At 53.1% G+C, this 25236-nt stretch overlaps 1 protein-coding gene across 7 annotated transcripts in view; it reads right to left on the bottom strand.

The window, feature by feature from the left end:
- The window catches only part of CTBP2 (C-terminal binding protein 2), a 159494-nt gene that overhangs the window by 38889 nt on the left and 95369 nt on the right, over positions 1 to 25236 (bottom strand). For all 7 annotated transcript variants that reach the window (XM_021073627.1, XM_021073630.1, XM_021073632.1 and 4 more), the window contains one exon: positions 8634 to 8793. In XM_021073627.1, coding sequence (XP_020929286.1) covers positions 8634 to 8691 — 58 coding nt within the window. In that variant the 5' untranslated portion in view covers positions 8692 to 8793. The remainder of the gene's footprint in view (positions 1 to 8633; positions 8794 to 25236) is intronic.

Below are 25236 nucleotides of genomic sequence, written 5' to 3' on the forward strand. Positions count from 1 at the left end.
TCCTCATGGATGCTCGTCAGATTCATTTCCACTGAGCCACGATGGTAACTCATTTTTTAAAACTTATAGCTGATAAACAGTGTTGTGTCAATTTCTGCTGTTCAGCAAAGTGACCCAGTCACACACTCACACACACACACATGCACACACACACACACACACTCCCCCCTTGTGTGTATCTCCCAACATGGTCTCTGCCAAGATCACTGCACATTTCGATCACAGCAATAACCTGGGAAATTGCTTGAGAACAACAGGAAATACAAGTAATGCTCTGCTCTGGAGTCTAATCATCACTGTTTTTCTTTTTCTTTTTGTCTTGCTAGGGCCGCACCTACAGCATGTGGAGGTTCCCAGGCTAGGGGTCTAATCGGAGCTGTAGCCGGCGGCCTACGCCACAGCCACAGCCACAGCCACGCAGGATCCGAGCTGTATCTGTGACCTTCACCACAGCTCACGGCAATGCTGGATCCTTAACCCACTGAGCGAGGCCAGGAATTGAACCCGAAACCTCATGGTTCCTAGTCGGGTTCGTTAACCAGTGAGCCATGACAGGAACTCCCATCCCTGTTTTCTTAAAAACAAACAAACAAAAAAGGCAAGTCTATGCTGGAATTAGCAGCTATAAAAGCTGACTCAGAGTTCCCGTCATGGCTCAACGGGTTAACAAATCTGACTAAGAACCATGAGGTTGAGGGTTTGATCCCTGGTCTTGCTCAGTGGGTTTAAGGATCTGGCCTTGCCATGAGTTGTGGTGTAGGTCGCAGACGTGGCTCAGATCCCGAGTTGCTGTGGCTGTAGACCCCTAGCCTGGGAACCTCCACATGCCGCGGGAGTGGTCCTAGAAAATGCAAAAAGACCAAAAAAAAAAAAAAAAAAAAAAAAAAAAAGCTGACTCAGATGAAGGTCATTGGGTCTAACTGCCTGTCCCCTGACAGTGATGTTGCTTCTGCCGGTTGGCAGTGAGGCTGGCTTCTCAGAAGACTCTGGAGCCGTGCTTGGCCGGCCTTCCCTGTGCTGGGCCAGAACTAGCCCGGGGCTCGGCATCTCCTGGTTCTCCAGTCCCTGGAGCCAGGAACCCAAGGCAGCTCTGAAAGTAAAGGAGGAAACAGACCGCCACCCCCCGTCCCCAGATGCTTCTCTGCGAGGTTGTTTCCCAGGACGAAGCCACTGCAGCACCCTCGCCCTCTGCCTCCCACAGGCAGCGTCTCTTGGGGGACGTTGCTGAGGTTAGTGGGTCACACACTGTTTTCCGGCAGAGACAGCCAAAAATAGGGCTCTGACAGCCCACTTCCTACTTTCAAATGTGCACAGGCTGCGCTGGGTTTTGTTTCTGTCGAGTGTTTTGGAATCTATGTTTAGAAGCCGCTTTCTGCCTTTAAGGTAGCTCTCTTTCCCTCTGTCCCCTGGTGCCCCTACTTAGATGACTAGTGTAGATCACTTGGCGAATCTAAATCAGAGAGGGGCAAACAAGTGCCAGGGCAGTGGTGAAACAGCAAGTAGGGCCTGGCAGGGCTCTGAGTCAGCTCTCGTCTAAGTGACACGAGTACACAGACCAAATAAGCGGAACCAACCAGGCCCTTCAGTGGTCCCAGGATCGACGCGCAGCACCAGAGACCCTGGATGCGGGAGGCTTTGAATCACGAGCACAATCCAGAGGATACCCAAGACCGAGCTGGCATCTTGCAACCAAACCAGCCCTTTCCAGACCAGCTGCGCCGTGAAGCGTCCCAGCCCTCCTGTAACTCGAGTCAGCCCTTGAAAACAAAGGCTGAAGTCTCGCTTCTGACTCAATTTCTTGACTAGATTATAAAACTTAAGGGGAGCTGTGGTATGAAAATTAAGTTTGACTCCCACTTGTTATGGGGTTAAAACGTTTCTTTTGTGGCGTGTTTTGAAAGTGTTGGTGAAGCAGTACGTGGGGGCTGTGACCCCAGCTCAGATGCAGGGCCTCGGAGGGGCCTGGGAAGGCTTTGCTGGACCCTTGACAGCAGCCAACACAAGGGCCCGCCTCAGGCAGGTGCTGGGTGAACACTGTCTCCTTCTCCTCCTGAACCTCCTCCAGTAACTGCACTTCCTGCAAAACCTCAGCCTCCTTGACAGTGACCTTGCTGCCCTCCCTGTAACTAACACGCATGGCGCACGCCCCCTCATTTCTACTGCGGTCACAATACCCAGAATGAATGGCTTCCTCTGACCTTGGTGGGTGCCCCAATCATTCTACCCACCAGCGTCCAGCTCCAATAACCTGCTTCCAGGTAGCTTCCTCAACCCCCCTCCATCCCTCTGTCCTCAGTCCAAAGAAATCTGCCACCCGTCAAGGTGAAAACACCCACCGCCAAGAAAACCCAGGGAGTGCCTCCATCTGCAGACAGCCCGTGGTTTGCTCTCTTAAGGTGATGGAACCCCTCCCGCCATCCACCCCGTGCTCATCATTTTTCCCCTCCTTTTTAAAAAAGGGCCACACCCGAGGCACATGGAGGTTCCCAGGCTAGGGGTTGAATCAGAGCTGCAGCTGCCGGCCTACACCACAGCCACAGCCACAGCCACGCAGGATCTGAGCCGTGTCTGCAACCTACACTGCAATTTGCAGCAACGCCAGTTCTTTAACCCCCTGAGCAAGGCCAGGGATTGAACCTGCATCCTCATGGATACCAGTTGGGTTCTTAACCCACTGAGCCAAAAGAGGAACTTCATCACATGCTCATTTTTTGACACACGGGTTGTAAAAACTGGCCTGTAGGATATGACTCTCCATACAAGGAACAGGACTTGATGGCAACAGCCTGTCCTTGTCCTCGCGGACCGTGTGCAGGGACGGGGAAGGGGACAGGGAGGTGTGGACAGTCACCAGGAAGCCCAAACCCACAACCACCCCCAACACTGCGGATGCGGCGTAGCGGTGTGGGGCGTCCTGTGAGTCTGGGCAGGGCTCTGTCCTCGGCCCACAGCCCTTCAAGGCCAGATCGTTTGGCTGTCCTCAGACCTACTCTGATGAGGAGGCTCAGCCTGGGTGTGGTGGCCCCCTGGTTCAGCCCTGGAGCAAACACTCTCTCCTCTCAAGGTGCAAGGGATAAAATCAAATGCACCCAGGGCCAAGCAGGCTGGGAAGAAGGGAGGCGGCTGATGCTCTGGGAAGGTGGTCCCAAACGCCACAGAGACGGGAGCCGCCCGGCCCAGGGAGAGCGTGACGCACCGTGGAGGAGGTGAGTCAGGGAGCAGCAGCCGTAAAACAAAGCCCAGGCCCTGAGAGACACCCCCGCCCGGCCGCAGACTAGCACCCACAAAACCCAAGGTGCACACAGAGCCGCCTTAATGAGCTGCTTCAAACAATGCGCAGATGTAAAGCCGCCACCTCAGCGAGAGCCCATCCACAGCCGATGAGTGCAAAGAGTAGTCTACGTCTATTTTACAGATGAGAAGCCATCGGGAAATAAAGCAACATTGAACCTGACTCTCAGCCGGAGAAACAGAGGATCTGGAGTTCCCACTGTGGCCCGGTGGGTTAAGAACCAGACTGCAGTAGCCTAGGTTGCAGCTGCAGCTTGGATTCCATCCCTGGGGGATACACAGACCTTCTATATGCCCTGGGGAAGGGAGGAAGGAAGGAAAAGAAGGGAGGAAGCCCAATTCCTAGAGGACGGCTGGTACCCTGAGGGCTGGGGGTGGGGGTGGGGAGGGGGGCTGCTGCTCCAAATGGATCTTAAAATCAGGACCTGATGAGGCAAAATATGAATTTCTACCCTCAAAACACTATTTACGAAGCTTCGACGTGACCTCTCCCCCTTTCCTGATCCTCTGAGGGCACAATGTTGTTTCATTATATTCATTTATCCCACAGAGTTTTTAAGTTGTGTCTGGTTGACTATTGTATATTTACATAGCTAATGCAATTATCACTAATCACAGAATTACTGGAAATGTACATAATTGCCTGATCCAAACATATAATTATAACGTATAGCAACATTATGAATCCCAATTTTCAGATCTACGTTTTGGGGCTATTTAAAGGCATTTATTAGAAATGCTCACGGACTGCCTAGAGAGGGCCAGCGTAGCCGCCGAAAAGGTGCTCCCAGCGCTTTAAAAAACAAAACAAGTAGGGACGCGATAATGCATCTTTTTAAAGACGGGTACAACAAGAAGCATGCAAATAAAAAGACCATGCCCTTCCCACGGGAGGGCAATCCTCAGCTCGGATGGGTGTGGGCCAGGCAAGGACAAACCGCCAATCCTCCCTGCAGGAAGCTCAGCCGGCCTGGCCTGGAGGCTCCACTTCCACAAGCTAGAAGCCCTTGGACAACAGCTCTGCCTCTTGAACATTCTGGGACCATGACAGCAGTCTTCTTGGGGGAATCGTCCCACTGAGCTGGACTTTCACAATGGCAAGGCGATCCCACTAAGAAGAGCAGAATGGAGTTCCCGTCATGGCACAGGGGAAACGAATCCGACTAGGAACCATGAGGACACAGGTTCGATCCCTGGCCTTGCTCAGTGGGTTAAGGATCCAGCGTCGCCGAGAGCTGTGGTGTAGGTTCCAGATGCGGCTCGGATCCGGCATCGCTGTGGCTGCGGTGTAGGCTGGCAGCTGCAGCTCCCATTCGACCCCTAGCCTGGGAACCTCCATATGCCGTGGGTGCGGCCCTAAAAAGTAAAGAAAAAAAGAAGAAGAAGAAGAGCAGCATGACACTGGGGACAAAGTTTTCTCCCACTTCATCCCGGCAGCATTTTCTCGGGGAATTTTCTTCTTTTCCTTGGGGATGAAGCTGAGGTGGATAAAGATCCCCAGGATGTGTAACTATCTTTGTGTGTAACAGGCATGGGTTAGCTTCTGTTCCCCCTACACCCATGCAAGCAACCAGCCCGTCTTTCTCACCGCCTGTTATTCCCTGTGCTCGTGAGAACACCCCAGAGGTGAGGGATGTTGACATGTGATTGTTTATTTTTAAAAGGGTCCCTATCGCTTCTCTTTTTCCTACGGAGGAAAGCAGAAGCCCTCTTCTGAGTTATGTTATGAAGCGGACTTTATCACGCAGCTCAGCCGATAAAATCCTCAGGACCGTTTTTTCCCATGAGAATAAGACATTCAAACAAAAGGAAGTCAAATGAAATATCTCCTTCTTCCAAATCACATTTTCAATAGCCACAGGAAAGGACGGTGTTTCGTGATTTATTCCGCCATAACCCACCATAAGATGTTCTAGCAGAAAAGTCATCAGCAAGGCTGTTGTGGGATATTACACTTCAACAAACCCAAAGAAAGCTCTAGAAAGTGCTTTTCTAGGTTCCTTTTGCAATGATGAGTAGATGGCAAGCCCTCTTCTCTGGCCAACAAATACTTGGGGAAGATCCAACCAGCTCCGCCACAGCGCAGTTGCATATCATGACTGGTGCACGTCACAAATGCAAAATGCCCATCATGCCAGCAAACTAAACAGAGGAGACAACAAGACCTACACCAGACAGCAAAAAGAAGAGACTGCAACCTCATCTGACCAGCCGGTTAGCAGACCCCGCTCCACAAAACCCTCACACAACAGCATTCTAGGATTCTTTGATAATAAGTATCAAGAAAGAGCAGAGAACAAAATACAAATATCAGGACAGGAGAATTCCTTAAAACAAACTAACAAACAAAAAACTACCTTTAGAGTCAGCTTCAAAGACCATTATCCTATTAGATCTTAGCTCACATGCCAAAGACTTTGGGTGGTGAGAAGCAAAGCAACACACCTTGCTTTGCTCAACCTTAGGTAGAACCATCCCCTTGGCAGGGGCGAAGCTGCAGAGTCTGAGCTCATGGAGATGGATGGAACAGGCCACAAGCGCACTGGGGCCCGAGTGAAAGTTTCACGGGGGAAGGGACTGGCCTTGGGAGGCAGCTAGGGATTCTGGAAGCAGTCCCTGTGCAGGGATAACGTGCATATTCCACCAGACTGGCTCACCTGGAGGAAGAGGGTTCACTGGGGCGTGGGGGGCATCAGAAGGCCTGTCTGCTTGGGATCCCCCAGCCAGGGATTTGGCGGGGGGGGGGGGGGGTTGTGGGGGTTGGCAGCTGGTGGAGGGGTAGAATTGAAAGGGAAAGTGTGTTTCTAAACAAGAGCAAAAAGACACATCTCCTAGAGCCCAGAGCAGAGCAGGGTGGCATCACGCTTTTAATTGTGAAATACAAAATCAATGACGGATACAGGAAATCCCTGGGGTGGGTGTGTGGGCGGTGGGACAGAGAATATTGTTCCCTGGGCTCGCTATGTTTCTGAGCAGAACATTCAAGAACACTTAGTGCAGGTTTGTAGAGAGACTGGTGAGACTCCCATGCCATGGGGACGGAAGTGGGGGAGGCTTTCAGGGGGAAGAAATACTGGAATCCATGGAGCCAATTTGAGGGAACGGCCAGAGAAGAGCAGCGTGCGTGGCTGCCCAGCGCCAATCACCAGCTGCCCCTTGCTGGGAGCACCTCGGAAAGAGGCACCACCTGCCCCGATCTCTAAAGGTGCTAAACCGGCTAATCAATGCAAGGAGCACCCAGGAAGCACGGTGGCACAGTTGTGGTTATACTTCAAGGGACACCACATGAATCTTTGGGATTACAGGTTAAAAAAAACAAAAAACAAAACCAAGTGCAACTAACTGTCGCAGGAACACCGTTCGTGGACAGAGGAGATGCTGGGATTTTGGTTATAAAAACAGGTTGGGGATGGGGAACCACGCCTGGAAGAGAGTCCAAAAGGACTGTCAACCGTTCTGCTGGACGAGGAGAGAAAAGGTGCCAAAAAAAAAAAAAGAAACCGTGTCACCGGCGCTTCAGTCCCATTCTTGTCCCCGACATGGTCCCTCTAGATAAATCTGCGGGTTGTGGGAGAAGAAATCAACCACATAGACATTCCTGATACAAACCCTGGAAAGTTGATCCACTAGGGCTTTCTGGAATGAGGACTCAGTACCAAAAAGGAAGCACCTTTTCAACAGGAAGTCACAAGTAAATCTCCCCCCACTTTTTAGGGCCACACCCACAGCATATGGAAGTTCTCCAGGTCAAATCAGAGCTACAGCTGCTGGCCTGCACCACAGCTCATGGCAACACAGGACCTTCCTCCCAACCCAGTGACTGAGGCCAGGGATCGAACCCGCATCCTCATGGATCCTAGCTGAGTTCGTTAACTGCTGAGCCACTCCACAAGTAAATCTCAAAAATGCCTGATTAGGTGAACTCAGACTGGGACACTGTACAGACCAGCTGGCTCGGGCTCGTCACTATGTCGGTGCTTCTGAAAGTCCAAGGGGCCAGGGAATGACGTTTACACTAAGGAGGCCAAAGAGACAAGACGACTAAATGCCACACGGCCCCTGATTGGTTGTTGCAGCCAACAAATGCGTGGGGGAGACCTGAACTGTGCCATCCACGTGCAATGATGCTCTAGTGAGGCCTGGGGGTGACCACGGTGACGTGTGGGATACAGTAAAGCCACGTTTCTTTGAGATGGTTCTAGAAACCCCCACACAGCCATCCTCCATCCATTCTCTCCCTCTCCCTCTCTCACACACGCCCCGCCATCGCTATTAACTATGAAAAGAAAAACATAACGAATGTTATCAGCGGGTAAATATAGCTGAAAGGAATATCAGTGTCCACTGCCTTTCTGTAGGCTTGAAAGTCTTTTCATTTAAAAAACAAAACAAAGCAAAACAAAAAAACCCCCTCCCGACAGGTAGGGGAATGCCAGGGATATGGGGAGCTGGGAACAGGGACAGCCGGTGCTCTTAAATGCTTTCGGCAGAGCCGTTGTAGGTCGCAGCCACACCGGAGAACACACATCTTTGATGCCTCCACGAAGATGTGCCTGAACCACAGCTACTGAAGGGACAGATAATTCCACATGGCCAGCTTACAGGATGGCTATTCCTGCGCCCAAGTTAGCCAGCCATCCTGGATGCTAGTGCGTTTGGGAGTCCGGAGGGGGGCTGCTGAGCCCACCCTGCCTGGCAGCTCCCCTCCCAATGCTTCTGTGACAAACCCTGCAGCGAAAACCACGCTGAGCCAAACCAGCCTGGTGGCAGCGACCAAAAAAGCACTTCCTGCAAAGCCCAGGTCTGCTGGTGCTGGATGTTCTGCAGGCCCTAACTAGGAGGATGCTGCTTAATCAACATGAAAGAGCTCTGTCCCCGTGTTTCCATTAGATTTTAATTATGTTTATTTTCCCTTTCATGAATAAAATGCTTCCAGACACTTTCAAAGATACGAGGGATGTGAACACACCCTGAGGGGCTATGCTGGACGCTTCAGGAATATCTTAGAATTCGGGGCGGTAAATCTTTTAATTCGAAACAGATAAAGTCTGGAAACTTCAGGAAGGGAAAAAAGATGGTTCACATAGGCCGTGGCTTTCATATGCAAAATGATCCCAGGACAAAAATGGACCTGAGGGCCTCCTCCCTTCCCAGCTGCCCTTCCGGCCCCACCTCAGCCTCCTTGGAGGTCAGGCCCGCTGACCACGTCAAGGACACAGGCAGAGGTGCTGGGGGCTGAGGGGCCTGTGGCTGGAGGGAGAGGGCTGGGACGCAGCCTGGCTAGGGCACCGGGTCGAGGAGTCCACCTTTGGTTCGAAACCGCCATCCACGCTGGCTCTTACCTTCACAAATTCTGTCCAATCGCTGTCGCTTGACTTTGTGCTTATCCACGAGGGCCATTCTTTATGGAACTTTGCACCTCTCTGATTCAAAAGGCAAAGCGGTCCTCTAAGAACTTAGGGGCCCTCGCAGGAGTCTGCGGGCATTACGCCACTATGCACCCTGAAACGAGGAGAAAAGAATCCTTACTCTCTGGGCAGCCTGGGGGCAGGGACAACAGGTCATTCAGCCTGGCTGCCACTTTCTACAGGGGACTGCAGGGGCGGCTTGCTCTCCTCCTGAAATGCTGGAGCCCCATTTGCTCCACGTCCATTCAACATTCTCCCACCTGCCTCCACGCAGGAAGCGAGCAAAGACACGCGGGACGACGGTCCCTGGCTTCTGGAAGCCGTAAACATTTGCCTCTGGAGCTCTGACTGCAGCTTCTGACTGCGGGGCTGTAAGCGCCACTTACTGACCAGCCTGAATCGGAATATTCTGCACTCCAGTGACAGAGACCAAGCGACAGCAAGGTGGTCTGGCCCTGTACTTCTGGGAACCCCAAAAGGCAGTCACAAGAGGTGGGCTCAGGGACCAGCCCAGACCCCCTGGGAGTGTGTCCCAGGGGCATCTGGACACCCGATGTGGCTAAGAGGGAGACTCTCCCAAGGCGGTTCACAGAACCTTCCAAACCTGCCCTCTGGCCACTGCTCAGCACACCAGCCCCCTTCCCCCACGGCACGGAAAGGGGGCAGGAGGCACATACCACCTAACCAAGGTTTGCCCAGCGCCATCTTCTAGAGCCTTCCTTGCATCCAGAGGGATGCTTGGCATCGACACGGGCAGTGTCCAGGCTGCCTGTGCCTGTCCCACACCTGTGGGGTTTCAGGCAGAAGTGAGGCGGGTGAGGAAGGGTCCCCCATCTGGGTTGGACCAAGAGGGAACTCGACATGCCACCCGAGCAGGTGCCTAGCTTGTGGAGAAAGCAAGGGCTGTGTGTTCTGGAAGGCTCTGACCTGCATTAACTGCTCACCCAATGTATCAGTTGAGGCCACAAACCATTACCTGTAACCCCAAAGTCCTACTGCTTTTGACTCATTGCTAGTCATACTCAAACAATGATAGTTACCGCACGCGTGCACACGCACACGCGCGGGCACACACACACACACACACGAGTTCCCTTGGTTATCCAGCAAATGAGAAGGGGGCAGAAGACAAAAGTGAGGCTCCTGGGTTAACAATAAGGATTACTATGCATGGTCATCAGTTATGCAAAATTCTGGGAGTCACTTCATCTAAGGTCAGAAATACCAAGTCTGACTAAGAAAAGGTAGGTGACTTCCTGGAAGTTAATGGCTAATTTCTCAGCAACAAAGCTGAAGAAGTACCCTAAAGATTTATGACAATGATTATGTGATTTTTTTTTTTTCTTTAAAGAGCTAGGGGAACCAAAAAAAAAAAAAAAAAAAAAAAAAAAAAAAGGCACCATTTCAAATCACATGCATAATTAACGCAAAAACCAGGAGATACCAGACCCTTTCGGACCTGGAAGGCCCCTACTGGACAAGCGCTCTCAAGGGTGCCGGGCAGCGGGGGAGACCCAGGTGGACGGTGATGGAGGGGACAGGTTTCTCAAATTCTGCTTTCACTTGTGCTGGGCTTCATGAAAGGTAACCACGCAAAAGGGAGAAGGTGGAGCCAAACTGGCCAACTCGACAGACGGACAGAGAAGCACGACCTCAGAGCCCGAGGGTTTGTGAGAGACAGAGACGGAGACCCAGGGGCCAGCTCAGAGCTTGGCCAGCAGTTTTCATCTGCTCAGACCCCCCATCATCGGGCTGCAGTGCAGCCCCTCCTCAGCTCCGGTGTGGAGACAGAGCCCACGTTAGCCGCCGCATCTGGGGGTGAGAGAATTAATTAGTTAATATTTGTGAAGTGACTTGGAGATGAGAAACGACAGCATTATCATCCGAGGCAAGATGGGCTGGCTTCACACCCTCCTCCTCCAGCTCCCTGAGTGAGGCATAATCATTCTTTTTGCTTTCCTTTGAATTTTAATTTGTATAATTAGATGGCTTCCTGAAAAATTGATAAGTCGAATCTCGATTATGCAATCAAAGGAAAGATCAGGCATCAGCTTTACACAAACGGTCGGCGTCCTAGTATTTACTTTTTTAAAAGGCAACTGACTTGTGTGACTGGCCCTTGGAGGGGAGGGGGCTGGGGAGGTATTGGCAGTGGCCGGCCCTCCCGCGGGGCCTGGACCAGCTGGGGCACCCACCCAAGTCTTCAGACTCGAGAGGCCAGCAGGTGGAGCCTGGTGTGGACTTTGTGGCCGCGATCACGGCTCAATCCGCTCCCCTCAGTATTTCCTTCGAAGCAAGAATGTGTGCGATGTGGCATTTTCCTTGTTCATCCTTGGGAGCAGGCTATTTGCGAGGACTTAATTAATACAGCCCTCTTCCTGGTGACAGGGACAAGCCCTCCTCAGGGCTGAGCTGGGAGCAGCAGTCTGGGGCTGGGGTCCATGCCAGCACCCCGCCACCCACCCTGGCCCTGGGCTCCTCCAGGGACACCTACACAAGCCAATCTCTGGCTTCACTTTACACCAGACTCCACTCCTCAGTCACGAACGTTCTGGCCGCTGAATGCGTTGCTATCATCAATTGATACCATCTGGTTAATCAATGTTTAACCCCACACAAATAAAGGTCCACACAGCAAAGAAAAATCAGAGATGGATGTATTATTACACGATCCCACTCTGAGTGACACTGTTCCAACCATGGTGTTGTGGGTGGAAAGAGAGTTCTAGAAGCTACTTGCACGATGGCCGTGGACTGGGAGGCCCTACATTTGTACAGCGGGGACGGTGGTACTTCTGTTCCCAAGTAGCTGAGAGGATCCGAGGAGAACGTGCAGAAAGCACTTGGTGCCCAACAGCTGGCCTCTGAGAACTGCTGCGCCTTTCTCTGGATGCAGCCCCCTGACTCACAGGAGCGACTCCCCTCACTCCCCTCCACTCAGCCTGAGAGGTAACCCCCAATACACTCAAGAAAAGTCAAAAGGGGAGTTTCCGTTGGGGTGCAGCGGAAACAAATCCAACTAGGAACCGTGAGGTCCCGGGTTCCATCCCTGGCCTCTCAGCGGGTTAAGGACCCGGCGTTGTCATGACCTGTGGTGTAGATCGAAGACTCGGCTCGGATCCCGTGCTGCTGTGGCTGTGGTGTAGGCTGGCAGCTGTAGCTCTGATTGGACCCCTAGCCTGGGAACCTCCACATGCCACTGAAGCCGCCCTAAAAAGCAAAAAAAGAAAGGTCAAGAGGAAACTCAGGTCTTTTCACACGTAGGAAGGGTGCACTGCTGCCCTCACAAGAAAAAAACACTGCCTTGGGGAACAAAAGAATAATGCAAACCACAGAAAGCTCTGCCTACGGTTTGATTAGCCTGAGATGGGAGGCGTGGCGGAGGGCTGAAGGTTTGGGGGTTAGGGAACTGATCTAACTTCAGAAAGGCGAAGAGGCCTGCAAAGGAAAGCTACTCGGACTTTCTTGGTTTTTCCTAGAAAGAAGCTCCGGGTAGCTGAGATCCGTCCACGTGGGAGCAAAAACAAACACCCAGAAGTGAGGGCAAGAGAAAAAACCCAGAAGGTTCCCCCTCCTAACTGCAGTCTAAAATCTGGGCAGATTAACTTTACTCAATAACCATTAGCAGCCCTACCTGCCTGGACCAAACCGCTACAGTGCACAGAAACCCAGTCAGCATGGATTTACGTTCTTAAAACCTCTGGTGATTTTTAAAGACACCCTCAAGTTTTCTTGATGCTGGTTCCAAGTCTGCAAAGATTAGGCCAATGAAGGAATTTACACAAAGTAAATGATAACTTCAATGATGCCTTTCGAAATGAAAATTCCGTTAAGACCCGTTAAACATGGGAACCGCCTTCAATTCTTTAAGAAAATCTACTTAAACATTATGTTGATTGAGGCCAACTTCTATGATATGCTAATTGATTAAGAGTTATGCTAATCAATTAATAGTACTGTCAAGTTCTCCGCATCAGCCCCTGGAGGCTTTAGAGTACATTCTACTGGGAAACCTGCAAATAGGGTAGATTCCAAGTTTGAGAGGTTGCCGCGAACGAAAAGAAGAAGAGGCGCCCGCAGACCCAGCAGCATGGTCCTTGAGCCCTCGCATTTCCAGAGCCTGGAGCCCCTGAAGGAATGAGTCCTCTCGACCATAACCCACAAGGCTCTCCCCATGGAGCCTCCCAACCTTTGAAAGACCCGGCAGCACAGCACCCACTGCCACAGGCAAGGACGCTTGGTGGTTGGGGAAGGGGAGGGGTGTCATCCAGCAGATCAGGTACCGCCCGTCATCAGAGCCTTGAAAATGCTGGTCCACCCACCCCCAAAGAACCTGCTGCCGCTTCACTGACCCCAAAGAAAGCCAGGGCTTCGGGCTACCTCGAAAGAACCTGTTTGAGAATCTTCAGAAGACAGACAACCATGAACAAGCGATGACAAGGTGGCTGGACTCTGATCTGAGCTTCAGTTTGTTAACTGTACCGGAAGGACCCACTAAAGTCCAGATAAACAAAAGCACGCAGTGGGCAACACATGGGTTTAGCCTTTGGTTGACATAACACCACAATTAACAACAGAATTATTATTATTTGTCCTTCCTAGGGCCGCACCGTTCCTAGCCTAGGGGTCTAATGGAGCTGTAGCTGCCTGGGAACTTCCATATGCCCTCGGGTGTGGCCCTATAAACACAAAAGACCAAAACCAAAACCAAAACCAAACAAAAAAGAAAACAAAAACCAAAGCCAAAACCAAACCAAAAAAAAAACCCCATCTACACTTCAATAGAGCCTGGAGCTTTACTTGGGTTCCCGGAGCCTCCTCCACCCCACCAGGCTGCTCATATTCCCCCCCCCACAATGCCCAGCAGTCTAACCGTAGTGCAACAAGGTCACACCCAGGTCACATGGCCTCGATCTGAGCCGTGGGCCTGATGCCCTGGGGCTGATGCAACACCGTGTCCCAGAGAGACAGGCACAGACAGCTCAAGGGTTGGTCCACAGCCCTGTCCAACACCAGAGGCCAGGCAGGTGGCAGCCAGGGCCTGTGCCATGTTCTAACAGACCCCGGAGCCACCCATTAGCACTTCTGCACCAGGACAGATGAACATGCATATACGACCCCCACTGGATTAATATAAATAAATATATTATATTCACAAATATAATATCCTCTCAACAATTCACACCAAGTCAAAAGCTGCCACCAAATAAGTTACAAAGAATTAAAGATTTGAAGATGTAAAAGATTTAATATAATAAAAGTTTTCTACAGCTTGGATGTGAGGTTAAGGAATTGTGGGCCCATGATTTTTTTTTTTAATGGCCATATGGAAGTTCCTGGGCCAGGGGCTGAATCTGAGCTACAGCTGCAGCACTGCTGGATGCTATAACCCACTTTACTGAGCTGGGAATCGAACCTGAGCCTCTGCAGTAACCTGAGCCATTGCAAGTGGGATTCTTAATCCACTCTGCCACTGTGGGAACGCCCTATCATTTTATTTGTTCCCACCTAAGCTCCATCAAAATAGTCTCCGTGGCTTTGAAGAAGACAAATGAAAAACGAAGACCCTGTCATCTGTGTCCAGCTTGTAAGCGAGTCTTTAGCAAAAGGAATCCCAGTGCTGGTGGAGACGTGTCCCGTGAGCTCGCAGGCTGCCTGAGGAGGGAGCAGGTGTGAAAACCATGCTTCCAGGGGGACCGTCTCCTCGGCCAGCAAACAACTTCTGAGTGAATCCTTCTTTCTGGTTTAGATTTAGAAACTGCATCTTCTGGAGTTAAATGCAAAACTCAAGAATTCTAAATATTTTCACTTGCTAAAAGCTTGCATCAAGAACAGAGAACTTGAGCAGAAACAATTCTTGCTTTTCCTAATTGGTTGTTTTATTGGTGACATAATGAAAATTAAGTGTTGGTGAGGAAAAGGAGATGCTTCGGTGTTAAGAATTTTCGCACATTTTTAAGCACCTGACTTACAAGTATGCTTTAGAAATAAACATACTCATTTCCAGACCAAAGCAGCCTTTAAAAATAAAAAAGCAAAACAAAACGAAACCAGAAAAAGGATAAAGGCAAATAAGCAAAACTTCCTCCAAGCAAAGACGTATAAAAGGACCCGTTTATTTCCATGGTGTTAGGCCTCAGGAGTCCAAAGAACCACAGATGAACTTTCACGATCCCGATTTTCTGATGACCCTTCCCCCCTTTGGCAAGGGGGGTCTGTTGCTGAGAGGTTGGGCTGAGCAGGGTGAAGGGATTAGAGTCCTCGGATTCCACAGGGACAGAGGAAGTTTCACTCTGACCCAACAACTCACCTTTTGTCACACACTGGAGGCAAGAAACGACGGTAGGATGCTTATATCTGAGTGAGTAAGAGAGAACACCACACAGAGGAGGAATCCAGAACGTCCTCACGTTTGGAAGGGTCTCATGGGATGCCTGCAGGGGGGGGCCCTCGGCCATGAAGAGACCTTTGGGGTGGTCACTCCGTGCCCCCAAAGGTGCCTGCAGGTGATGTCTGCAGCCTATGCATTTGCTGTGGTCCAGTGCTGAGTAAAAGCTGGGATAACTGAGGGCCACTAGGGGGTGGGGATGCCACCAAGGCAGGAGCCATCGGGAGACTGCACAGAGGTCACGCGCTGAAGCTATGCTGAACTTTAGAACCGTCTATAGAGCAGAAGGGGGCTGCCAGGTGAAGGGACGGAAGGGTTAACATTTTAAAAGGCACCACTGGATTATCCGACTTATTCTAACACATATTCATTGCACTTGTATTGACAGGAGTTAGTTGTTATCAGTGATGATGTTAGCTCTGCCTCTTGATTTCTTGCCACGGGGAGGCCCTAAAGCCCTGATGGCTTTCCTTAGGGGACACAACTGCTTTGCTGTCCTTGTCAGATCCCAGCCCATGCACCTCTTGTGCGGTCTGGAATCAATGTGCAAACGCACGCTCTCTGCAATCTTGGCTCACTTGCAAAGCCAATGGAAACCACCATGCAGGGCGGACCGTCCCTGGAGCAAGCCCACCCAGAGGCGGCCTGGCGCCCAGCCATGGGGCCCTTGGGCCAGCAGAGGGCGCTGCACATCCTGCACGGCCGTCTCCAGGCTGCAGAGACGGGAGCTGCTTTGCCAGGATGGGCCTTGCTCCTTTCCATCCCAACTTGGACTCTGCAAAAACCTGGAGAGGGTGAGACCAGAGACCTCCAAAAGGAAAGGCCAGAGGTGGCTTCAGGCGGACACCCCGCATTTCCCCTCAATCGAAAGGGGTGGAGGGGACCTTTCATCTCCCTTAAAGCGACAGGTGTCTAGCCTTTAGGAACAGGGCCAGCCAGGGCAGAGCAACACAGCGGCGGCCCTCCTGCCATCCACCTTGGGGGCTGGCGGCCGGGGTTTGCCGTGTGAGCTGAGGGAGCTGAAGTGCAGGCCCTGGAGAGGCAGGTCCCGGAGCAGGGAGTCCTGCTCGGGCTTGGGGTCCCTGATGCAAGAAACGCCCGGGGCCAGGCTGGAGGATGATGTTCCGGTCTCTCTGCACTTCTTGTTTAAAGAAACACCAGCCAGGAAAGAGCCGCAGTGGTGAAAGGTGGAAACCATTTGGCAGAGACGTCATTTATAAGCAGAGGGAAGGACTGAGGCGGGGCTGGGCAAAGGCCGTCAGGCTTTCCATTACAAACCACTGCTTCTGGGGCACCCCAGGTCCCGGCTAACTGGTGGCTGCTCAATTCTCCTCCACCCCGGAATCCGCTTGTTATGAGACACAGATGACCTCAGAATACACAACCTCTTCAGGAAACGCTCAATCGGAGAGGAAAGTGGAAAAAAGGACATCTTTCCAACTTTATTCAGGAACTGATTCTGGCCAGCGGCATCGGCTGGAGGAGGGGCCTTAGGATGCTGGCTTTCTACCTGCCAGAGCTTTATGATGCTGGCTGACAGACAGCAGAGGGACGGCTGACTTCTCTGGTCTTTTCTGATCACCGAGTTCTAAGCCCACACAGCGATGCAGTCAGTCAGCCCCTTCCCCACACCTGCAGGGCACCAAATGGTTCAGGCTGGGGAAGGAAAAGGGCAGGTATAGTCCATTAGGGCTGAAGTGGGGGACACACATGCCCCAACCAATTCCCACACGTCCACAGGACCAGCAACCCTTTCCTACCAGCACTTAGAAACTGCAGTTTCCATAGCAACAGATGTCACGGGCCGACTTGGCTTTTCGTCTTGACCTGACTCGTCTTGACCTGACTCAGGTGATGCCTTTGCAAGGATCCCACCCAGGGAGAGCCTGGGGTAAGATTCTGCCTCCTCCAGGAAGCCTCCTGGATGAACCTCTGCCCTTCTTCCTCTCGCCCTGCCTCTGACACCACAGGCCCCTCCCCGTCTTGCTCCAAGCCACAGTAAGTGGCATTCGCTTTGACCTCCTGGAGGCAGATACTCTGTACAGCCTACTTCAGGGTGGACAAGCTAGTGACGCATGTAGGCCACCTGGTGGCCGAGGAGAGGCTGAGAGAGGCCAGCAGGTAGGCCCAGGTCGGACTGTCAGCAGAGGGGATTCAAGCTGGCCGGGTAGAGATAAAGTTATCAATGAGAAGGAAGGCTGGCTGGGGCTCTTTGTCGGTTTCAGAAAGCATGTGTCTATGAAGATTACCTCAAAAACAAACAGAAGAGCTCACTCCAAACCCAACCACGTGCCCGAAGAAGACGGGACCCAGCCTCCCAAGTTCAGTGCCTGAGGGGTCATTCAAGAACCAAACCCAAGAAAGCCCTCTGCTTTGTATGAAAGCCCTGCTCCAAATCTGCAGCCCAGCCTGACATGGGACCCGACACACCCAGCTCAGCCCATCACCTCCCCAAGTCCCACGTCCCATGCCCCAGAGCAGGCAAGGGCAGCCGTGCTCCACCCGCCTGGGGGCGGCCCATCCGTTATTTCCAAGGAGGTGATGTTTGCACAAAGGCAGACACGCAGGAAAGCCAGCTCAGGCCTTGGGAGCAGAGCAGTGAGTCTGTTTCACGCGGACAGACATTCTGCATCTGGATCCTAACAAATACCCACATTCGATCATAATATTTCTCTCCCAGCAAAGCCATGCAGCCACAAGCGTAGCGAATGTGACGTGTTTCCATGCGAGAGTCTCACGGAGACGCTGAGCTAGAAGAGCAGCATCCCAAACCACCGAGAGTCTTTGGATGGAAAAGCGGTTCTTTCCAGACCTTATCTTTTCCACCTGAGTCACAGAAAGGAAAATCTTCATCCTTTGCGTAGCCATTTATGTAACAGCATAAACTAAAACAGCCTGCAGCTATTCATCTGCTTAACGCGGTTTGAACGTGGAGGACGGGGAGCAGCGTGGAGCCCAGAGGGAGGCAGGCTGTTTGCATCCACAGCGGCCACGGAGGGCAGGGAGGGGGCAGCTCACGTGGGGGAGGACAGAAGAAGCTGTGACACTCGTGTGTCACAGGACGTCACCTTTCCTGATCAAATGCCAGAAGGGAAAACGGGTGCCTGTAAATCGCTCCTTCTCTCCGTCTGTTCTCAGGTATCCTGAGCTTCAACAGTTTTCTAGAATTATCTCACCTGTTTTCCTCCAGCTCAGGTCTCCTGAAGGAACGACGGCATTTTTACCTCGATGGCTCTGTACCAGGGCTGAAATACCACTTGGTGTAGAGCAGGTGCTCCAACGGGGGAAAGGAAGAAGCACTGCCCCTGCGAGAACTTTCTAGGTGTGCGTCCTTGTCTGGAACAACTGGGTGCTTTATAAACGGGGCAAACACTGTGGGGCGGGGGGCGGGGGAGACACGAGGACAGTCACCCGTTTAGATAAGTACAGCTGACTGTGTGCTAAGGCCCCAGGTTCCTAACGTTACACCAAACTCCATGTAAGAACACTTGACGAGGGGACGGCCACTTAAAAATCAGAGCTGGTTTCTGGGGACGCCGAACACATCGGTCCTCCCGACTCCCCGACAAAGCACATCAGAGGAGGAGCCTGCAAGGACTCAGACATTTAGACATACGGCTCGAGACCCCAGACCAGACAACCCAGGAACCATGAAAACGACAACGATGACCTTCCAGGGAAAGGCAGGTCCCCCGAGGGCTGTGCCTCCTGCCTCGGGAGCCCAAACCACTCCTCAGGGGCCCACGGAGGATTTTCGCTGCCACGACGCGGCCCCCCTCTGCTTGGGGCAGGTCCACTCGTGCTAGGGGAGCCAGAAAAAGCGACCACACGCACGGCCCCCAGCGACCGCACCTCCGGCACCTGTGTCCTGGGCAATCTCCGCGCGGGGCAAACAGACTTTATTCTAAGTACAGGGAAGTGCCGGTATGGAGACGCACGCGGCTTCTGTCTGGGCGTCTCCTCTCTACCTGGATGCCAGCTGCCTGCCATGAGCTGCTTTGCCCCGAGACCACGAGAAGTGACAGTGACCTCTGATCAATGGCCACTGAGGAACCGAATCCCATCAACCACCACCAACCACCATGAAAGCGGCCTCCCTCCGTCAAGCCTTCTGTTGAGGTGGCAGCTGGACTGACATCCTGGTGGCAGTATCACAAGAGACTCTGGCCAGGGCACCCAGCTGACCCAAGGACACTCCGGGAAGGTCCCACTGTTTTAACACTCAAGTTTTGAAGTTTTGTCACACAGCAATAGACGAACAATCCCTTTTACCCAATCGATCAAAGTTACTGATCAGTCATTCGGTCAGTCCAGCAGGAAAAACAGTACCCATCTGCCCGGCGGCAGTACCACGCATCCCTCACCTCCAGGACAAAGAATGTTAACCAGAAGCCACCAAAATGCTACAAATCCTCAGCCACCGGCGCGGACACCACCAGGTCTGTCTGATAAACCCAGGTCTGTAACCTGCATTCTTCACACTTCGTGGTGCCCACAGGCCCAGAGACGGAAAGTCTGCTGAGATTTTCAGTCGCTTCGGTCAATTCCAAGGCTGTGCTCACCGTGCAGGGCGCTCTGGGGTCTCCGCTCTGACTCACACACACCCATAAATCTGGGGCGTTAAAAAGCTCTATCAAAAACGGGGCCCTCCAGGAAGCACGCGGCCTTTGAGGCCTCCTGCTGCAGGGTGACGCACCGATACACAGGCCCTCCTGCTTTCTGATCTTAGACGAGGTCCTTGAACCGCAACTATGAAAGGTGAGCTCTCCGATTCAGAGCAGAAAGGACGCAGGGACCATGAAAGGGAGCCCGCACAGAGCTTCAGTTTCCTGCGAAACGTGAAAGGACAGAGGGGAGCTGACCTACCAGCCACCCTGCCAGGAGCCCAAAAGTCAGAAAAGGCCCTGGAGCGTAACTGTGGATGCAAGTGTACACACACACGTCCACACACACACACACACACACACGTCCACACACACACACACACACACACGTCCACACATGCTCCTGTGGCTTTCGGTGGTTTCTTGGAACCACGGCATTTCTGGAACATTCCAAGATTTGACAAGTTGACAAATCCAAACTGCTGGCCTCACAGATAGAGAGCCGGAGGGAGACTCAACCCCACCAGGTCCCTCTTAGCCCAGCTTTCTGCTCATTCCTACAACTCCCAGGTCAACCCAGCTGCTCTGCAGAGGTGTTAGTTATTGGGAAAAATCTGGAGCCAGCTCAAGGCACACCAGCCAGGTTGGAAAGGTGCTGCCACACTGCAGCGAGGCGCACCCCCAGCCCTGAACCCTGTCAACACGCCCGCCTCCTCCTGGGGAGCCCCCAGACCGGAAGCCAGGAACAGCCAAGGGAAGGATCAATAAAATAAAGAAAAAACTAAACTTATTAAAAAAAAAAAAAAAGAAGAAAAAAAAGTCCAGTTAGAAAGGTAGGCGGCCCTTGACACGGCTCCTCTGAAGAGGGGGACCGGTGACTCCTGCTGTCTGGTCCTGAAAGGCTGCCATGGTTTTTACAAGTGTCACTTGAAGGGCCACGGCTCCCCGAGAGCTTCGTGTGAGGCGGGCACTGCTCTAGGAGCTTTCTGAGCATGAACTCACCAACCTGTACACAGCTGGCCTGAGAACACATTCTGCTGTGCCGCATTCAATAACTAAGCCGTCTACACTGCAGAGAGCACACCCAGCACAGTCACCCATCTGAGTCACCACACCTGCTCTGGGCGAGGCTCTGGGCGAGTCCTCAGCATCCCAGGTGCTCCCCGGACAAAGGTGCTCCCCCCACGCCGGGGATTTCAGAAGGCTGAGCCTAGAGAATGCCCACGTCCTTTCGGATGGAGTCACAACCCAGCGCCCCTCTGGGAATGTGCTGGTCCCCAAGCTATACGCTGTTTTATGCAGAAAGGCCAAGATACTGACACCATCGTCCTGACTCCAGAAAAGACCCAGCCTCCGGGCAGACGATGCTCTGGTCTCTCGGACGAGGGATGGAGAGGCCACAGAAACATCCACGGGCCTGGGTCCTTCGGCGAGATCACTCCCAACCCCCACACAGGCGCTGAGAGGTGGTACCTACTGGGGTCCCATCTCCCAGGCACACGTGGCCCCCCAAGTCTGATGAGCTGTGACAGCGGCACGGATCCACATGCAGCGCCCGCAGTTCTGGAAGGGTCCCTCGGGGAGCTGTCGGGTCCTTCACGGCACTCTTGGTGTGTGAGTCTCCACTCTAGCTTTTCGTGGAAGCTGAGGCTTCCCCGCTGTGCATCCATCCGGCCCTGGGAAACGGGGTGGGCTCAGCCCCTTACTACGCCGGGGACAGACAAGGGGACAGACGAGAGACGAGCCCGAGCTCAAACAGCAGGCAGAGCGCTCTTCTTCTCAGACGGACTCAGCAAGGGTTAAAGGGAGGTTCAGAAACAAAACTTATGAAAATGGCCCCAATACAATTTGATGAGGTCAGCGAGTAGAGCAGCCTAAAGACACTTGTAAGAAAAAACATCTGTCGGGGTCGAAAGGTCGGCAGGAAGTGAGTGGGACTGGGGCGGCTCGGATTGGCCAGCCCAGCACTCCTAGAAAGAGAGAGGCACATGGCTTAACTTAGCCCAGAGAACAACAAAAACCCCCTTTCAATTGTCCTCTGACCAGCCCAGCCCCCGCCCCTGCTAAACAAGGGGCCGAGCCCCCAGCTATGACATCCAACCAGGGCCCCGCCTGGCAGTTGGCGCTTTGTTGGCTCGCTGATGGGTGACCAAGGCTGAAATATTCCTGAAGGAGCAGCAATCTCTAGGGAAGGGGGTGCTTACAACATCTCCAGCTTGACTCTTTGGTTGGAAAACAGCGTGGGTCAGTTGAATGGCCCATGTTTCAATAAATCCATCATCGCAAAAACCAAAACAAGAGGTTTCTTTGGAAAAACAGGAAGTCTTGGTACATAACATGGCTTAAAATAGGGCCAAGTTCATTTGTGGACAAAACCCCGGCCCCCAAAGCCTCTCGGCCAGCTCTGTCCAGTTCCAACGTACCCTCTAACCCTCCTCAGGACCCCCTCCTGTTCCCTCGGGTGACAGGCTGGCCTGGCCTTTGTTCCTCTGACACAGGGCACCGGCTGGGCTGGCCGGCCAGCCAGCCCGCTTCCTGTCCACAAGACCCAGGAGGAGCCGGCCTCCAGCTGGCTGGTGCAGAAACCAGGCCTGGGGCTTTTCATGAACTGGGTCCTGTTTCAGGCTTCTCACTGGACTCTCATAAAAAGCGGACGCCTTCCGGGAGCAGAGTTCTGTTTGTCGGTTACAATGACAGAGCTGGGTTACATAGAAGCTTTACAGTGGGACAAAAACTCCCCGGCTAGGACCTGACCTGAATCCCTGCACAGCAGGCAGAGGGCGTCCGGCTTCATCCACGTCTGAAAGATGGAGCCTCTTTCCTTCCAGACCAGGCAGGAGAGAAGCCAGAATTCACAGCTTCCACGCTTCCCAAAGACGCCCACTTTAAAGATCACAGGCAAGAGAAAACCTGCAAAACGTACTACAAGTTCGTCAATGGACAAAGGTATCCTCGTGCACGTCTGTGTCTGGGAGGCGCCTTGTGTGTGCATGTGCCAGCCTTCGCCAACTACAGCCAGTGCCACTCCCTTCCCACAAACCACCAAGCCCCAGACGGACGGTGCGCACACAGCATGGCGTGAGCTGTATCCTAATTTCACCCGTGTTAAAAGGTGAAGCCACACAGTGTACACAGAAAGATCACAGAATCAAGTCAGCCAGGTTCTTCGAGCATCGCCCGCCACCACCAAACTCCGCTTCCCAGGGCCTGTTGCTCTTCCAGGACCTGCAGAGCATCCCGTTACCCCCAGGGAAGGTAGACAAGTTTCTGCACATTACAGCCACCTGGAAACTACCTGCTGTGTTGCACTAAGTGACTTTTTCTACACCCAGGCTTAAGGAGAAAATGCTAGTAGTTGTTTCGGGATTCTGGCGGGGTTTGCTGCTTTCCGGAGAAGAAACGCAGCTGCTGCTCCATCAAGAGCAAGACCCACGGGCGTTCCCTGGGGGTCTAGGGGAGGACTCGCTTTCGCCGCTGCAGCCCGGGCTCCATCCTTGGTCTGGGACCTGAGGTCCCCACCAAGACTGCCCACTGCAGCCAGCAAGAAACATGCAATTTCATGTCAGAAATGAGAATTTAAAACTCAGTCTCGGGTATGTGGACAACTGTGGGGGGAAGCACAATACATGACTTTAAAAAACAAGGTGATGTAGATGAAATTTAGGTTGGACCCAAGACCTGCCACCCTCCACCCACCCAAACTCCCAGAGTCCTGGACCTCAGGGAGGGCTGTGGCCGGAGGCGGGCGTGCAGGGCCAGCGGGCCGCCCCAAGGACACCAGTGCTGGAGTGGACCCAGCCAGGAGCCCATCTTGCTGATCTCCTGCCCTCCCCCACCAGCTGGGCAGAAGCTTCCAGGGATCAGAGAATTGGCCAGCCCCTGGGCTTGCTCCTCTGGAGCCCAAGAGCTGCAGAACCAGGAAAGGGGACACCTGGGAGCCCAAGTCAGGTCTCACTTTTGCTGCTCTCCTGGGAGAGACACTTTGGATGAAGTGGGGTTCAGGATCTAAACAGGTGCTCCCAGGACTCACGAGTGAGCCACAAGGCTGTCACCCTCTGAACGTGCTCCCCTGCCTTGCACGCCCCCCCCCCCGCCTTGGGTGCCCCTCACCAGGGGCCAAAGGCCAGGAAGCCCCTTCCCCGAAGCGGAAGAGCTGCTGTACCGTGGCCACAGCAAGCCACTTACTGAAGTCCCACTTCTGAAGAGGGAACAGTATGGAAAGCTTGAGCATATGTGACAGCACGCCGCTGAGGCACACAAGCACGCCACGCCGACGTTTATTTTAAGGCCTCGTGTGCTATTTTCACATCCCCCGAAACCTCGCCAAGGGGATCCGCAAAGGAAACAGATTCGCTGGGGCCACTGCGGGCTCCCGCTTTGACACAAGGGACCAGCACCCATGTCCAGCACCTCCCCCGAGACAGAGGTCATGAAAGAAGGCATTCCAAATTATTCAAGTTCAAGTACTTGTATCTTTTTCTTCCCCCCACCCCAAACTGAAAAGGTCACAAGGGGCTTTTAAATGGGAATGCAATTTTCTTATCCTCTACCCCTGGCCGTGATATTCTGCACCCCTGTCGTGTGTGTGCGTGCGCACACGTGTGTGTGTGTGTTTACGCGCACGTGTCACAACCCACGACTGTCACACTGGTTCTGAGCAAGTGACACTTGCTATGGGAAGAAGGGGCCATGCTTAGGCCCCGGAAGGGAAGGTTCTGGAGCCGTGACCTCTGCCTGCAATGACGGGCAGGGCAGTCAGGCGGACAGAGGACTGCACGTCTCCTGTGAGGGCAGAAGCGTGACCGTGGAGGGCGAGGGAGCCAAGAGATCTCAGACAGACAAAGAAGGTTCTCACAGTTAAGGAGAGGCTGACCCCGTGATGCGAACCACACTTTCCCTGAGAGATGCCCCCTCTGCCCAACATGGGGGGAGCAGGGAACGGAGGCTGGGCCAGGCCTGACAGCAGGCAGCAGTCGCCCTGAGCAACGGGGGTCGGGGTGCGGGTGCCGAGGTGAAGGGATGGGGGTGGAGGGGCGTGACGGTCGGTCTCACCCCTGCAGATGTGTGCCCCATGCTAGAACCTCTGGTGCTGCCCCAGAGATGGGCCCAAGGACACCCCACAGCTGGCCCCCCACTGGGCCCAGGTCCCCGGAGGTCCCTGTCACTCGGAACTCTCACGGGATCCCTGCGGAGGCACACAGCCCTGGTATGTGACCTTTTTATTTTCACTCAAAACATCCTTCCCGGGCCCATCCCAACAAGCTGAGCATACTATTTTCAACCAAGGCCTTGGCATTGTCTAGGAATGTTTTCAGGACTAAGCAAATCGCTAAAGCAAACATCTTATTTTTGTCTGCTAGGACAGCCAAGCAGGGTAAAAATATTTCCTGCGGGGACTTCCAGTGGAACTGCCCCCTCTGGTGGAGCCGTCGGACCAGGCACTCTGCTCAGGGAAGACGCTCCATCTCTGGAGGTGGAGGTGTGGGGCACCCACCCGTTCCCGGGGGTGGTTTCTGCTTCTGGCGCCACCCCAGCAGCATGGGGA

This window comes from Sus scrofa, chromosome 14 (assembly GCF_000003025.6).
Source record: "Sus scrofa isolate TJ Tabasco breed Duroc chromosome 14, Sscrofa11.1, whole genome shotgun sequence".
Classification (NCBI taxonomy): domain Eukaryota; kingdom Metazoa; phylum Chordata; class Mammalia; order Artiodactyla; family Suidae; genus Sus; species Sus scrofa.